Source organism: Ostrinia furnacalis, unplaced genomic scaffold, assembly GCF_004193835.3.
Source record: "Ostrinia furnacalis isolate ACB-3 unplaced genomic scaffold, ASM419383v2 OfSCF3271, whole genome shotgun sequence".
Lineage (NCBI taxonomy): Eukaryota > Metazoa > Arthropoda > Insecta > Lepidoptera > Crambidae > Ostrinia > Ostrinia furnacalis.
The window spans coordinates 470899-488591 of NW_021133510.1; the positions used below are offsets into that span (position 1 = coordinate 470899).

The 17693-nt window shown below is 38.1% G+C and overlaps 1 protein-coding gene across 1 annotated transcript; it reads left to right on the forward strand.

The window, feature by feature from the left end:
- Window positions 1-3942: 3942 nt before the first annotated feature.
- LOC114357604 (complement factor D-like) lies at window positions 3943-17387 on the forward strand. Its single transcript, XM_028311306.1, has 6 exons — window positions 3943-4039; window positions 10076-10267; window positions 13174-13284; window positions 15938-16018; window positions 16156-16278; window positions 16920-17387. The coding sequence occupies exons 1-6, from the start codon at window positions 3943-3945 to the stop codon at window positions 17057-17059; spliced, it is 744 nt and encodes a 247-aa protein (XP_028167107.1). The 3' UTR covers window positions 17060-17387.
- Window positions 17388-17693: the final 306 nt, after the last annotated feature.

The following is a 17693-nucleotide window of genomic DNA, read 5'->3' on the forward strand; positions in this document are numbered from 1 at the left end:
TTTTAAGCGTCTAACTTACGTGGCTTAGATTTTTTCATACAAATGTTTTTTCCCGCTAACTCCCGTTCCCGTAGGCATTTTGCAATATCCTGTTATAACTAAGCTTTAAGTTTACTAAGGTACCTGCTTGCCAAATTTCAAGCGTCTAACTTAAGCGGTTTAGATGTTTCATACAAAAGGATTTTCCCGCTAATGCCCGTTCCCGTGGGAATTCCTAAGTATCCTATAACCTGCCCAGGAGTATAAAGAATAATTGTACCAAGTTTCGTTAAAATCCGTCAAGTAGTTTTTGTTTCTATAAGGAACATACAGACAGACAGACAAAAATTTTACTGATTTCATTTTTGGCATCAGTATCGATTAGAGATGAAACGGATATCCGGCAACTATCCGGTAGGCCGGATATCCGGCCTAAATTTACTATCCGGCCGGATACCGGATAGTAACTCACTATCCGGCCGGATACCGGATATTAAAAAACTACGACAATTTCCTATCAATAAAATGAAATACATTAATCTTTGAGGTAAATATCAATAAAATGGCTTATAATAATGACGGCTTTTATTTAAAGTCCAAAAAGTTACAAAAAAGCCATTCTTTAAAAAGCCTTTCAAAAAACTAATTTCTTTTTCTGGGCTATTCACTCTAATGACGAATTGAAAATTGAAGTAAACGAAAACTGTAAATTTTTATAGAACTTTAACTATTGCAATTTGAAGAAAATTTAATGCAATTTATTTTTAAATTTATCTTTATTAAATAACATCGCCCAGGAGATTTCCTTGACGCTTACAACATTCGATCAACATACATCAAAATCTTGAAATGCGTTCGTTAGAATTACCTCGAAACCTATTTTCAATTTTTTGCCGAATGCTCAGCTTCATTTGCTGCATGTTTGTTGGATTATAAAAGTATACTCTATTCTTAATGTAACACCACAAAAAATAATTTTCTGGAGTGAGATCAAGGCTTCCTGGTGGCCAGGAGATGTCACCCCTGCCTGAAATCATTTTTTTGTGGGAACATGTCTCTTACCATCTAAATGCTCTCATTTGAAGTGTGACACGTAGCCCCATCTTGGTGAAACCAAGTGCTCCGGTCATAGCCTTGCGAATCTTGCAGCTTTAAAAATCAAAAAGCTTTTCGGCCTACCAGTATAGCATTCTCAAAAATTAATCATCCTTTCAATGCAACAAACCAGTTAAGCAGGGATGAAATCTCACTGCCTCTAAGAAGCGCTAATCTCATTCCAGCAGACTTCTTTTTGCGGGGTTACCTTATGAGCAGAGTATACTCTAATAATCCAAAAACTCTGCTGCATTCATCCATCCTGAATCCATTTCGAGGTAACTCATAACGAAAGTTTTCCAAAATTTTGATGTATGTTGACCGAATGTTGTAAACGTCAAGGGAATCACATGTACGATAAAATTTGTAAAAGGAAGTAAATTTTAAAATAAATTGCACTAAAGGACAATGACCAAAAGTGGTCCAAATGTCCACCACCAATGAGACCTATATTGGCTTATAGACCTTTAAATAGAGATTAACTTTCAGTATGGGACGAAAAAAAAATAAGCTGTCAGTAAAAAGTTATGACTGTTTATAAATTGTTGTAGTTTACCCGCTAATCTCAGCAACTACTGGTCCGATTTGAAAAATTCTTTTTGTTATGGGTAGCCTATTTATCAAGGATGGTTTTAAGATAAATAACATTACCTTACAACCAATAGGGGCGGAGCAGTAAAGACAAATGTTGTAAAAATAGGAAATATTATTCAAACTATATTATGCAAGCTATCCGGCCTAGCAGCTGGCCGGATATCCGGTATCCGGTATCCGGCCAAACAACTATCCGTTTCATCTCTAGTATCGATCACTAATCAAGTAATCACCCCCTGATAGTTATTTTGAAAATATATTTCATGTACAGAATTGACCTCTCTACAGATTTATTATAAGTATAGATTATAATCCTACTAATATTATAAATGCGAAAGTTTGGATGTCTGGATGTTTGTTACTCTTTCACGCAAAAACAACTGAACGGATTTTGATGAAGTATTATTGTTTATAACCCAGAATAACATAATAGGCTCATAGGCTATAATTTATGACGATCTGTGACAAACGAAATTTCACGCGGGTGAAGCCGCAGGCAAAAGCTAGTAATTTATACAGGGTGTTAGGTAAATGGGTATATGAGCCGACACTAGCCCATGTTAACATGGGTATATAAATGGTATTTCATACAAAATAAATTTTATAAAATTCGATTTGTATGAAAAATAAAATAATTAAAATGAAGATATCAATTTTCTGACTTCACCATACCATTTATATGACCATGTTAACATGGGCTAGTGTCGGCTCATATACCCATTTACCTAACACCCTGTATACAACAAAATGGCCTGTTTTATTACAAGCTGTATATTGACTTCACTTGTTAGTATGTGTGGGACTGGGACAAATCTTGCATTGATTGAGCTGAAATTTGGTATACCTACTTAAGTAAGTACGATGATAATGCAATATTATGGTACCATTGAGCTGGTCTGATGATGGAGTCAGGAGGTGGCCATAGGAACTTCTAAACGAAACGGCGCAATCGCATCGAATTTGGGTTCGTTGGATTTGTCTTTTCAAGCACTTACTACTAGATAATTTCCAGGGTCCTGCTGATGATGGATTCCGGAGGTGGCCATAGGAACTCCTAAACGAATCGGCGCAAACACATCGAGTTTGGGTTCGTTGGATTTGTCTTTTAGAGCACTTTAGTGCTAGATGATGTCCAGGGTCCTGATGAAGGAGTCTGGAGGTGGCCATAGGAACTCCTAAACGAAACGGTGGAATCTTATCGAGTTTGGGTTCGTTGGATTTGTCTTCCCGATCACTTTGGTGCTAAATGATGACCAGGGCCCTGAGATTGAGAAACAACTAAAAAGTATGAAATAAAATTATAATAAAAAAACTTTTTTAAAAACAAGCTTTATTCTAAAATGCAGTTGTACTAAAACGAAAAAAAAAATTTTATGCAAGGTTCAAATAATTTCGAAAGCTTGTAGCGCAAACAGAAAAAAGAGGAATAAATTTCATGTGTGATAAGTATTTACAAGCTTTCGAAATTATTTGAACCTTGCATAAAATTATTTTTTTCGTTTTAGTAGGTACAACTGCATTTTAGAATAAAGCTTGTTTTTAAAAAATATTTATTATAATTTTTGGGGTTTATGCTCGCCAATGAATGGCCTAAAATTTTAAGCCAAACCTAGTACGACTATAGTCAGCTTAACTGTCACCTAGACTGCCAAAGATTATTTATTAACGAAATTATTTTTCTATTTTTAATGCGCTTTTTTTGGATTCGTTTTAGGGTTCCTTAGTCCTGCTGACAAGGAACCCTTATAGTTTCGTCATGTCCGTCCGAGGTTTTGCTATTAATCATGCCGAGAAAGTGGTAGAATAAAATTTAGAAAAAAAAAATTTTTAGTGTAGCTCGCTCCCCTACATGTAAAGTGGGTCATTTTTTTCATCTTCTATATGATAGGTCTTTTAAAATGGCTTAGGAGTTTTAAAGACTTTTTTCGATTTAGGGATCCGTTTGTAAAATATTGTAGTTCAAATGCCAATTTTTGTTCGAGTAGGGCAGTATTTTTTTATTAGGAATTGTTACCGATTTGATTACTTTTCATGTTTAATTCTACTAGCCTATAAGTAGTTATCTGTTGTGGAAACAACAACATTCCGCACCATGAACCTAAATGTTTGTTAAACTCGTTTGTTGGTCAAAGTAGACCTCAGTCTCAAATCGTGACCACGTCGATTTGCGTGTTTTTAACAAACATGTCATCTAGGGGAAATATTAGAAAGGAGTCAAAATTTTCGCGAGGTGAAAAATGTCTATTTATACATTTAGTTGTGACATTTGTATTAATGCTGGTGCTGGTGCTGGTGTACTTCGCACACCTGTGGCGCGCGCCGCACGCCGGCGACGCGTGGCGCGTCTCCCGCCGCGCGCGCGCTCCCTCCCGTGCGTGCTCTACTTCAAATTCTTCAGTAGTATAATAGGCCCTTTTCGAGGCACCTATACACGTTCCAAATGTAGCTTACCACCACCAACTTCTGGACAGCATAATATGGGCTGGTGCTGAGAAGATGGAAAGAAGGTAGGTACCTACATAGCCCAGAACTTCTGTACCTACGAGATTCCTTAGCGAGATCGAATTGAACCTAATTGAAGGCGCTCGATGAAACAAGGCAAGGATTTTGAGACTTATATGTCATTAGAGCTAAGTAGGTATCCCGAGTTTGCGCAGTTTAGTGGATATTATAAAATAATATCTTCGATCAAAGACCTGAAGACAGGGTAGATATTCCGACCTATGGTCTCTCGCGCCTCAACTTATTTATTTTATTACACTAGCTGTGCCCGCGACTTCGTCCGCGTGGACTAATGACTTTGGGTGTAGGCACTTTTAATAATTTAGTCTAATTATTTTACAAAGGCCTATGTTCAGCAGTGGACGTCCTATGGCTGAAATGATGATGATGATGATGATGATGATGATGATGATTTTACAAATAGCTTTTGCCCGCGACTTTGTCCGTGTAGAAGTCGAAAAAGTTCTCATAGGATTTTTAAATGGTTTTTAACGTTATTATCTAAATGTTTGAATACTATTTGATCGTTTAAACACAGTGAATGATTCAATTACATAAATTTTTAATGATACTTTTCACGGCTTCGCTCTCATGAATGTTAACGACCGCAAAAGCACGTCGATAGATGGCGGTCACTAATTTAGACTTTGATTTGCTCGTTTAAACACAGTGAATTATTCAATTACATAAAATATCTTTATTGACTAAATTTTAAATATTATGAACAGTTCTATAAATGTAATATTTAGTTCCTAATTAGGACTAATGATATGTTTCACGGCTTCGCTCTCATGAATGTTTACGACCGTCAAAAGCACGTCGATAGATGGCGTTTTTAAAGATATTTCTCACCTCTTAACTATTTATTGAAATTTAGTTTGTCACATATCATCATAAATTGTAGCCTATATGTTAGCCTGGGTTATAAATAATAATACTGTAAAGTTTCAACAAAACCCGTTTATTAGTTTTTGCGTGAAAGAGGAACAAACATCCAGACATCCAGACAAAAAGGTTACAGTGAGCCAACCATAAAAGATAGACATATGCTGTCGCGGACTTTTTTGTAGAACTTTTAAAGGGGAAAATCCTATCATACATAATTTATGCGAAACTTTAACCGTTTACGCAGCGTCAGCTCTCAAAAGGAAAAAAATCACTGATTTGAAACATTCTTCATTGGTGCTCCGCTCCTAGTGGTCTTAGCGTGATGATATATAGCCTAAAGCCTTCAGGGATTAACGGACTATCCAACACAAAAAGAATTTTTCAAATTGGTCCAGTAGTTCCTGAGATTAGCGCGTTCAACCAAATAAACAAACTGTGATTAATAAATTGCGCCACTACAAACCGTACCAACAGATGGCGCTGTTACGATCTTACTATGGCAAACTCCACCGCGCATACAATCCTGCATCGCGGTGACGAAGTTTTTTACCCTGCCCAGTATATATAGACAAACCAAGATNGCCCTCAGGCCGCGTCCGTAGTCCCCTCGATCGGGCCCACTAGAGTGAGCCCGCCGTAGGCTGGACTTTGGTCCAACACCGCGGTGGGCAACCCTCTAGTTGGGTTCGCCACTGATCGGGCGCCTTATGCGCTCGATACGGCCCGATCGCGAACGTCGGTCTGCGACCGACGCGGACGAGCCTGGGCTTCGCTTCGCGAAGCCCACACTCGGCCTCGTCGGCACGCGCACCGACGATCGCCAAACGGCTAGAGTACCTTCTGTACTCGCCACTCTGCCCGGTGAAGCTGGAAAAGCTCCTCAAGCTACCAGCGCGCGTCCCTTCAAAAAAAAAAAAAAAAAATATAAAACAATTGCACTAACACCATAGCTTCCTTATGGTGGTTGAGCGTCATCTTCCACAACTTCAGCTTTATAATATTAGTATAGATTACAGTTGAAAAAAGATAACTTACACAGGGAGTGGCATTTCATCTATGGTTCCGAGTGTCTTGTCTCTTTGTTTAGTATTATGGGGTTTGAGATTCAGGAGATACCTACTCACGCTGATGAATTGGAACATCCAGATGCTGCTATACCTGCCTACTTGCCAGGAGTCACAAACTTTAACGTCACTTTAATCAAGTGTTCAACGAGTAAATAACTTTTATTAGTAAAGGGTTAGAGTTTTGTTTTTACCGTAGACAGTGGTGTTCGCTAGGATAGTTGTGCATACAGTCGATCCTATGTGTTAGAAGGCAGCCAGTCTTTTAAAAATCTAACGGCTTGGCAACGCTGTACATTTTTAGTTGTTAGTTTAATGGCGCGTGTTTCAAATGTCAGATGTTAGTTTATTGTAACCCTACATAATTTACAAAATACTCGCTTTACCATTGCTCTACGGGTTAATTGTGGTTCTACAGATTGTAGGAACCATGATGTATCTATCGACTTTTGTGGAAAGATTATGGTCAACTTAATAGTCTCCCTGTGAGCGGTTTTGGCGCATGATAGGTAACCGTTTTTTTTTGTAAACTAATTGGAATTTATGGTGATATGGATGAAGACAGTGCTGCAGCGCGTGTAACGTTCAGATGATTTGCGTGAAACCATGTCACAGTGAAACTTTCAAAAGGCCCGACCGCCAAGGTCATGGGATCTAACACCTTTGAATTTTTTCTAGGGTTTTGTAAAGAGTCGTGTCTATGTTACATACGATAAATGTGATAAATAAGTACGAAATCATTTATGTAGGTTAAATATAAAATTAAATAGGCGGCTTAGGGGTGGCCCATGGTACGGTACCCAAGGACAAGTTCACGGTAAGTTCAGGTACCATAGGACAGTTTTTATCAGAATTAAAAATATTTATTATATATACTAATATTATAAAGAGGTAAAGTTTGTGTGTTTGTAGGTATATTTGTTAAATTGTAAGGGACGTAATCTCGGGATCTTCTGTCTGTCTGTTAATCCCCTGGGGTAAGATGATCCTTCGCGATTGTGCTGAAACCACTAACGTCATTTATGTAGGTAATTTCTTTCACTGGTAAAACATAGTGTGGCCTAGTGTGAGTTTACATCAAACGCGCTCACCAGTGGGTCTAGACAAAGTGCAAATTATAATCGCAAACCAGTCGAAAAGTGGTCGAAAAGCCCCTTTTTTGTATGGAGTTTTGACGGATTCGATTTTCGATTCGATCAAAAAGTGCGTTTTGTCTAAGGGGGCTGCCCCCCTAGACAAAACGCACTTTTTGATCGAATCGAAAATCGAATCCGTCAAAACTCCATACAAAAAATGGGCTTTTCGACTGCTTTGCGATTATAATTTGCACTTTGTCTAGACCCACTGGTTGAGCGCGTCAAAAAATGACATTAAATGTATGACGGAATGCACAGCGCCCCTAGCGGGANATCGAATCCGTCAAAACTCCATACAAAAAATGGGCTTTTCGACTGCTTTGCGATTATAATTTGCACTTTGTCTAGACCCACTGGTTGAGCGCGTCAAAAAATGACATTAAATGTATGACGGAATGCACAGCGCCCCTAGCGGGAACGTTCAAAAACTAAAATTTTTATACATTTTGCATCACTAGTGAGCGCGTTTGATATAAACTCACACTCAGCTCAGCCCACAGGGACACCTCCCCGCCTCAGTCATATCGTACCCAATGGTGAAATGGTCGCGTGAGCGATACACGACGTCTATTTTAAAATTGTGTATGTGGCTGATCTAAGAGGAGAGTCTTTGAGCTTATGTTACTTTTATTCAAACAATATTAAATTATGTAATAACTGTTCTGTTTGAGGTTTTCTATTATGTTTAATTTTAATATTTTGGTCATGTGAAAATAGTCGCGTACTTACTTGTAGATTATGTTAGCAAACATTGAACAAAAAGTGGGACTTGGGGCAAGAGGATTCCTTTCTACAGTGTGAGTCACGTTAAAGTGTACATATGAAAATAGTTGAAACTAGACCTATTTTTATCGACAAAAAAGAGGTCAAAAATTTTTTGAGATATTTTTTAATTTTTTATTGAGTTTTTTTTTCTCCCAATTACTTATTGTAAAGAAAACGTAATAACTTTTAAACTAAGCGGTATAGCCTGATAAAATAAGAACAATAATAATGCTTAATAATAGGCGATACTAAAAAAAATACATAAAATACACAAAAAAGGCCAACAAATAATAAAAAATGATACTTTTTGAAAAAAATCTGCTTTTAAATTCGTGTTTTTTTTGTTATTTGATAAATTTCTCCAAAAAATGCCCCTATAACCGGTGGTTTTTATTACTTTGTATTATTCTCTATCGTATTACCTTCGTAAAACCAAAATTCGCATGTCTCTATCCCTATCACAACGTTTGCAATGATCGTTTGAACTAAGCCTCTCCGGGCGCGCCATTCAACGCTTCGTTAACAACGAAACTGAAAATGGCTCTAGATTTGTAGTATTGATAAAGACAAGTTAGATTTCAAATAAAAACAAAAGATTTCGAAGTAAAATAAGCATTTTAGTTAAAATTAAAATTGTCTCTACCTGTAGCGGAGAATAATGTTGTGGCAGGCCTTTGTTCAAACGATCATAGCAAATGTTGTGATAGGGATATAGACATGCGATTTTTGGTTTTACAAAGATAATACGATAGAGAATAATACAAAGTAATAAAAACCACCGGTTATAGGGGCATTTTTTGGAGAAATTTATCAAATAACCAAAAAAACACGAATTTAAAAGCAGATTTTTTTCAAAAAGTATCATTTTTTATTATTTGTTGGCATTTTTTGTGTATTATTTTTTTTTAGTATCGCCTGTTATTTAGCATTAATACTGTTTTTATTTCATCAGGATATACCGGTTAGTTTAAAAGTTATTACGTTTTCTTTACGATAAGTAATTGGAAGAAAAACAATTCTATAAAAAATTAAAAAAAAATCTCAAAAAAAATTTGACTCCTTTTTTGTCGATAAATATAGGTCTATTAGGGTCTTATAGGTTCAATTCCCGCCTTAGGCAGTTCGATTTTTTCAAGTTATTTATAATTTTCAAATATAGGTCTAGTTTCATATATTTTCATATGTACACTTTAACGTGACTCACACTGTATATGTACAAGATGATCCCTGGGGATCAAAACAAAAAAGGCAGTGGACCCTATACCTACTAGGTATAGGGAAGTAAATAAAAGAAAGAGAATTCATATAACTCACCTGAGTCTGAAGAAGATGATACGGAGTGTCTGTATAAAATACCTATGGTAATTAAGGAATATAAGGTGATGAAGCTGGTGAATTTATTTCTGATATAATAATATGCATTGATTTAAATTTACAACACAGCACCTACCAAAAAGCGTTTAAAATTTAAACGCAGATGCTAAGGGAGAATAAGACAAGTTATCTTCGTCATCAATTCGTAAATATAATATTTTTTGCTACTTTTGAACGATTTTTTCACATAATTAGGTAAGTACTCAGAAAAGAAAGGAATAGATCATAGAATAAAAACATTGGAATCATCTTACCCCTACCTGAGGGATCATCTTACCCACGGGGTGTACAAGATGATTACTTTGTAAGGTTTTGCAAAAAATTTAATATTTTATTAAAACTTCAATTAATTTCTGATTTTGAGTATTAGGAAAGTTGGATAGATTAATATACTAGTAGTAGTCGTCTTTATTTTTGGTTTACCTGGAAAAATATGCATGTTACAGCGATTCCCGCTTAAGGGGATCATCTCGTACTACTTTCCCCTAGTTTTATGTGTTTACGTTAAAGAGGTTTTGAGTTAGAGAAGGGTCAAAAGTGGCATCAAATGGTTCGTGTAATATTACACTCGGCGCTGGCTATCCAGTTCATTTGCGTGAACTTGGCTTGACACGCTGCCGCGTGTCTAGATAAGTGAATAGAACCAATAGAACGAAGATTTTTGCGACTGTGACGCAGAGGCGGCGAGCGGGCGCGGGCAGGCGGCGCTGGTGCGCGCGGGCGGGCGGCGCGCGTGCGGCGGCGTGCGGGTCGCCGCGCGCTGGGCGGCCGCGCCGGCGCACTGCGTGGCGGCGCGCGCGCACCCGCTCTCCGCGCACTCGCTGTCGGCCTGGAAGATCTCATACCGCCTACACTCGCATCTCTATTTTGGTGAGTCTGCAAGTTTCCAACATGCTATACAGGGTGGAATTTTGTAATGTCACCTGGAGGGAAAGTACTCTTAAGGGAGAGTCCGCTAATTTGGACCAGTTTTTTTCAATCCCATTTTACACATAGTTTTCTTTTGTTTTTGCTAATATCCATGGTATATAATAAAAGATACATTATTCAACTTACTATTTCATAAGTATTAATTAACATGATTGTTGTATATTTAGCACAAATCAACAAAGTACGAGTTCAGAGCTTCGGTCCAATTTAGCCAACCGGTTCGATAATTTGTACCACAGGGTTACTGAATTGGATTTCAATAATACCTACCTGTTATTTAGTTTTTCTGAGTTAAACCTACGCACCTACCTATCTATTCGCCGTTCCCATGGGCGGGCCAGCTGCTGCAGGAAGGACAGCCGCTCCGTGCTGGAAATCTATTTAATCTTAGCCTAGAAGCTGTGTATGACTACCCCGCCCCTCTCCTCTCCCCAGGTCATAAACTGGGCATGACTTCCCCCTCGGCCAGAAGTTGGGTATGATTTACCAGAAACTGGGTATTAGCATCATATTATGTATTATTATGTTCAATACAAACAATCATTAAATTACACTCACCCCAACCGCGTCTCCGCATTGCATCGAATCCTATGAAAATGTGGTTTTTGGACATAGCGATACTTATTTTTCACAATTTTTATTTTTAAAAATTACTGGTCGATAGGTTACTTTATTTTGATGAATAAATGTTATAAAAAGTTTTTTTCTAAAACTGATAGTTTAGCTGGAAAAAAATATTTTCCATGCCAATAGTACGCCGGCTGCGCTCGATTCGGATATAATGACGTCACGTGGCCCTGCGTACGTTGACTTTTAGCGGCAAAAACGGCCTATGTTTATTACTTAATATCTTCGTAAGTAATGGTCCGATTTGGATAATTCAAAAAGATATATCTTTCTTATGTCTTAAAGATTAACGTAGATACTAGTTTTATTGAATTTTCTACAACAGTACTGATCCTCATTACAGACATTCAATAAATACTTTACGAAATATGAGGGTGGTACAATTTACCCGGCGGTACAATATACCGAACTCTCCCCTAATATTGTAGATAGAATTTTTTTCTCAAAGAAAACATTACTTTATTTTTGAAAAGAAATAGAACTGCATTCAAAGATTTCCAAAAATTTGCTTGCCACACTCGGGAATCGAACCATCTAAAATCTGTTAAAAATGACACCCTGTATTTTATTGCATCGATCGTTAGGGTTAAGTAAAAGGATAAAATCTCTCTAACAAACTTGATAAATCAAATGAAAGGAAAACCATGAAATCTTAAATTATTTTAATTGTGTACAGAAAATTGCGTGGTATGGTAGCTAGTGAATTTTCGAAAAAAAAAATCAAAAATCTTTGAATGCAGTTCTCTTTCTTTTCAAAAATAAAGTAATGTTTTCTTTCAGTAAAATTTTCTATCTACAGTATTAAGAGTACTTTCCCTCCAGGTGGCATTACAAAATTCCACCCTGTATAATTATATCAAGTCCCAAATACACATTTTCAAAAAGTAAAATTAATAAGTGAGTGATATGGAAATTTTGTAATATTGTATTAATAGTTGCCATCTCTCTCTATTTTATTATGGTGACTTGCTTTTCTGTCTGTAGATAGTTTTCGTACCTTGCACTTTACCTTAAACTTAGCTACTTGGTAGGATTAGAAGGATATTATCTGGGACCTGTTATGCTCAGTAAAATCTCTCCGGGGTAGTGGCGTGTGAGTTGTGAGGCGGGTCGCTACATTCTGTCGGGGGTGCAATTAGTGTCAGTTCATGAGTGAGTACTATCATCATCGGATGCTATCCAACATCCTGATGCGTGCGCTTCATATGATTCTGTGGCTCGACAACCATATAAAAAGCCGGACAAGGCAATATTTGGCCGGAAAAGTCCCTAAAAAGCCAAACATGTCCGGCTAAAGCCGGACGCCTGGCAACCCTAGATGGGTAGCTTGGGGTCATTGGATTCTACGTGCTCGCAGACTAATTTCTGTGAAGGGACTGGGTGTTTTCTATGTAGGTATAATATGTATGTAATGTAATTTAAAAAAAAAAAGTATTTAAGTATGTTTATATCCGTTGTCTAGTACCCATAGTACAAGCTTTGCTTAGTTTGGAGCTAGCGGCGCAGTGTAAAATGTCCAAGAATATTTAAGAATTTAAGAATATTCAAGATCACTATCACTATGTCAGTCACCTTTGAGTTATACATATACTGTCCCTCATCCCCGGGAGCTGTGAAAAAATCAAACAGCCGACACAATCAAAAGATACAGCCGTTTATGCCTCAAATGACACTCGCGAGTAGGGTTGCCAGGTTCAAAATCACAAAAGCCGGACTTTGTGCTTCATTTGGCCGGACATTTTACCCTAAAAGCCGGACATGTGACGGGGGGGGGGGGGTGCAATTAGTTGTCAGTTCACGAGTGAGTACTATCATCATCGGTTACTATCCAACATCCTGATGCGTGCGTTTCATATGATTCTGTGGCTCGACTTTCGCCTGGCGCGGCAACCAAATAAAAAGCCTAATAAAAGCCGGACAGGCCGGACAAGGCAATATTTGGCCGGACAAGTCCCTAAAAAGCCAAACATGTCCGGCTAAAGCCGGACGCCTGGCAACCCTACTCGCGAGGGAATCAAAACCTACTGGGTACTCCCCGTGAACTTAGAATCTTGAAATTTGGTACGAAGCAATGTCTGCGAAAATCGTAAATTTTTAGTTAAAACTATTCCGATTTTATATTAATTATTTTTTAATTAAAGAAACCTAAGTTTGTAACACCAAATTAGTACACGACACACCAACTTGCACTTTTTAATTTAATAAAATATATTTTTCAGAAACTGACATCGTCCGGGGTGTAGTGCATTCACACTTTAATGGAGAGGATTTCAGCAACAACATAGGGTTATTCGAACAAGCAGATCCCATCTTCACGGATGATTATCGATGTAAGGAGTGTACATTAAAGCTAAGCGTCCACTTGTCGGTATCGTACGCAACGGACGCATCGTACGAAACACATCGTATAGGATGTGCGATGCGTACGATGCGTACAGATGGACGCACTTATATGAGTTCCATATAAATAATACTACGATCCGTTGCATGCGATACGTCCGATGCGTACGATACCGACATGTGGACGCTTAGCTTTAAATGGAGAGTAGGTAGGACCAGAGCCCCGATTACGGTAACTTTTAACGTCAACAATCCAGACACGCTTCTCGATTCTGCGATACGATTGGTCGTTCAACAGCGTACGTCAGCTGTTTTGACCAATCGTATCGCAGAATCGAGAAGCGTGTCTGGATTGTTGACGTTAAAAGTTACCGTAATCGGGGCTCAGGCCTGGCTCACTCCGCGCGGTACATTCGATAATTATCTACAGCGAAGCGCCCCGCCGGCGGGTATTATATCAGTCGAGTGTCACGCGCGCGCCCGTCAGGACGCTGTCGTGTGTTGTAGTACGTAATCCTATGATCGAAGTATTATTTAAAAATGGACATAAAGAGAAAGAAATATTATTGTGCGGCGTTCGGGTGTTTAAATTCGAAAAGAAATCTACCGGATTTATCTTTTTTTTCGCTTCCCAAAGATGCTGAAAGGTATGTTGGCCATGTAGGTAATCAATAATTCTTAGGATAGTATAGGAACCTAACCTACCATGACTACTGCTCAGAATGCGTTCGTTCGTTTCAGTCAAAAATGACGTCCACACTGCTGGACAAAGGCCTCTCCCAAGGTTTTCCATAATCAATACGTACCTCATTACAAATAAGTAGATTAATTATTTTTTTACTAGACACTACTAGACAGCAACCCTAACAGCGTAAGAAGAGTTCAGAGGCACGCGATAGAAAGAGACAAAACTTGTAGGTGAATAAAATTGTAGGTACGTAGTGCTGTGCGAGCTGAATTCCACTGTATCGCGTCGATACGTACCTCATTACAAATAAGTAAATTAATTATTTTTTTACTAGACACTACTAGACAGCAACCCTAACAGCGTAAGAAGAGTTCAGAGGCACGCGATAGAAAGAGACAAAACTTGTAGGTGAATAAAATTGTAGGTACTTAGTGCTGTGCGAGCTGAATTCCACTGTATCGCGTCGTAGCAAGACTCGCATTTATTTAAATCGTCTTGCGGAGTAATCCTTCTGTACCTGTACTATTACTTATTCTGTGGTAGGACCTACCTACCTACTCGTAAAAAATACTCCGACGGTATTATTATACTCTTTTTTTCACGTCAGGAAAATGCATATTGACATATTCACCAGTTAGGGGACAGGAGGCTTGTAGGAGGAGAAACAAAAATAAATTAGCTATACCTAATCTTAGACTTCAAAAAGTATATGGTACTTTTAAGGGACAGATGAGAGTATTCACTATTATAACAAAGTTCCTGAAGACTATAAAAAACTACCCATTAATATATTTAAAAGTATAGTTAAAGAACACTTACTTACTAAAAAAAAGCTTATTACACTACAAATGATTACCTTAATGATAAATTACCTTGGAAATAAGTCTCTCAGGCTCTCATAATGTACCTAATTAATTGTATATGTTACTGTAAAAGCTCGAACTACGGTTAATCTTAAGATTTAAGTGTAAGTCTTAGGATTTACCGACATGAGTTGGTAAATGTAAGTATTACTGAAAATACGACGATTTTTTCGAGCTTTTACCATTCTAATTCAGTATATGCTAGGTTTTACCTCTGTCAGCTGGTAGATGTTGGTTTTAGGAATAAAACAATGAGTAATTCTTAATGGGGAATTATAAAACGATCGACTAAAAAATAACTTAGCGACTGATGATGGCATACTGTTTTAATAACTTGAGCGGTATGAATTTGAGTAAGCGAAAAATTAACTTAACTAACGACGAATATTGATTAATAATCAAATGCAGAACGAGCTTACAAAGAGTGGGTTATGTTTAATCCATTTTAGATATTAAAATTCTGTCCGTGCGATTACTTTACTAAGTGAGCGACTAGAAATACAAAGAGGGCAACTTCAATATTAAGATAGATTCGATTTTTTTCCAATTGAAGTAATTTCTGATGATGATGATGATGATGATGAGATGCCCTGAGAACGTCTTGACATGTTTTGTTTTTCAACATTTACCGTGCCATTAATGTAAATCCTAAGATTTACCAACGAAATGGTGGTAAGAGTTCGAATCGCAAACCTTTTGGGACATTTACCATTAGGAATTGGTAGATCTTAGGTTTTACTGGAATATCTTAGGATTTACTGCAATTCGAGCTTTTACAGTAACATATAGATACATTAGTTGCCATCTCTCTCTATTATACAGTGTGAGTCACGTTAAAGTGTACATATGAAAATAGATTAAACTAGACCTATTTTTATCGACAAAAAAGAGGTCAAAATTTTTTTGAGATTTTTTTAAAAAAAATTATAGAATTTATTTTTCTTCCAATTCAAATTAAATAATGTATATGGAATACTAATAGAGGCCGGAAACATTGATTTCGGATAGATGCAGTTTTAATCTGTAACCTATTAATTAATGATACCGTTTGTCATACAAAACCATGAACATAATCAACAATTATGTTGGCAGTGGACGATGCAGATGTGAGCGACGAATACCTACAAATGAACGCGCACAACCTGTCAGTGGTGGGATGGGAGGGCATCACAGGTAACGTGTCTTTAGCTGCCCCGTACTGGTTTAGGGTTTGTTTAGAGGCGGAGTAAGTAGGTAATTAGGATCAGCCAGAAGAACCTAAGTAGAATACCTAGTACATGCGCCTATGATATTACCAGGATTGTTTGCAGGGTTGCCTATGGACGTTCCTGTGAGCCCCGTACCCTTACAACGCTGTCGGCAGTATATGAATCCAGTCCTCGAACTAAGATCTTATGAATTCTGCATGCAATTAAAGAAAAACTATACTATTGGTTGGTAACACTAAAGGTGAACGCGCACCTGTCCGCGCCGCACGCACCGCAGCAGTCCTGAGCCCCGATTACGGTAACTTTTAACGTCAACAATCCAGACACGCTTCTCGATTCTGCGATACGATTGGTCAAAACAGCTGACATACGCTGTTGAACGACCAATCGTATCGCAGAATCGAGAAGCGTGTCTGGATTGTAGACGTTAAAAGTTACCGTAATCGGGGCTCTGGATTTGTCAATAGGCCGTATAGGCCGCGGCCTAGGGGCGGCAGCGTCCTAGGGGCGGCAGATTTCAGATGACGCTTACTCGATTTCAGAAGATAAAAGTTAAATAAAAATCCAACGCCATGCTAGCCTACGGGCGGAAAAACTGTAAATCAGCCACTGCGCCGCAGTCATCGCACTTTATAAATCTTTATATGAAATAGTATAGATAGAGCATCGCGAAATTCGTCGCGTTCGATGCGGACGGCAGGTGCGGCGCGCGAGTACGATGCGGGCAAGTGCGCGAGGCTATGAGAAAATGCGATGACTGCGGCGCGTGCGGCGCGGACAAGTGCACGTCCACCTTTATTTAAAACATGTTGATTTGACATCACAATTTTGGGACAAAAAAGTCATTTGTACTGCAACCGTTGCAGAGCACGGCTCCGCGATGCTAGTCGGCGCCGAGGTCAAGGGGCTCGTCGCCTGGGGAGACAAGAGCGGACATTTACCTCTCGTGATACTTCACATTGGTTATTACCGAAATTGGATTGAGAATATAGTCAACTTGTACTAATTCGTTGCTTCTTATTCAATAAATACTTTTACTACCTTCCTATTCCTACCTACTTAAAATCTATCATGTACCAAACTAAATTAGGTATACTAAGGGCTTTCTTGGAAGAGTTAAGAGCCATTTCACAAAAATATTCCGCGCGAATTTAGGTAAAAACTGTCAACGCAACGTCAAAAGAGTAAAAAGAACGCCGAAATGGACAAAAAAATCTTGAGCCGTGACCGTTCGGTTGTTCGATGGGGTACACTTCTGAGATGGTCCCATTGTCACCAAGTCAGGATCTGATGATGCGATCCTAGGGAAATCGAGGGCAACCCTCAAATTTTATAGGCACGTATATCGTTTTTCATATTTTTTCTGAAGTTATTCAAGTATTGATGATGGAAATCGTCATCTCAAATTAATGAGCTGACGATAAAGGAAAAACTCCTTAATGCTTAGAAGTTGGAAGACTTTTAATTTTATAGATAAGTATAGTTTATAAACCGCCTCATCTATTAATAATACATAATATTATATGCTGTTTGTTTTCCATAAAATAAATAAATAAAGTTATTCAAGTGTTTGCATCAGATAGTCATCATCTCATCATGATGAACTGGTGATGGTAGGTACAACTCCTTAACGCTTAGGA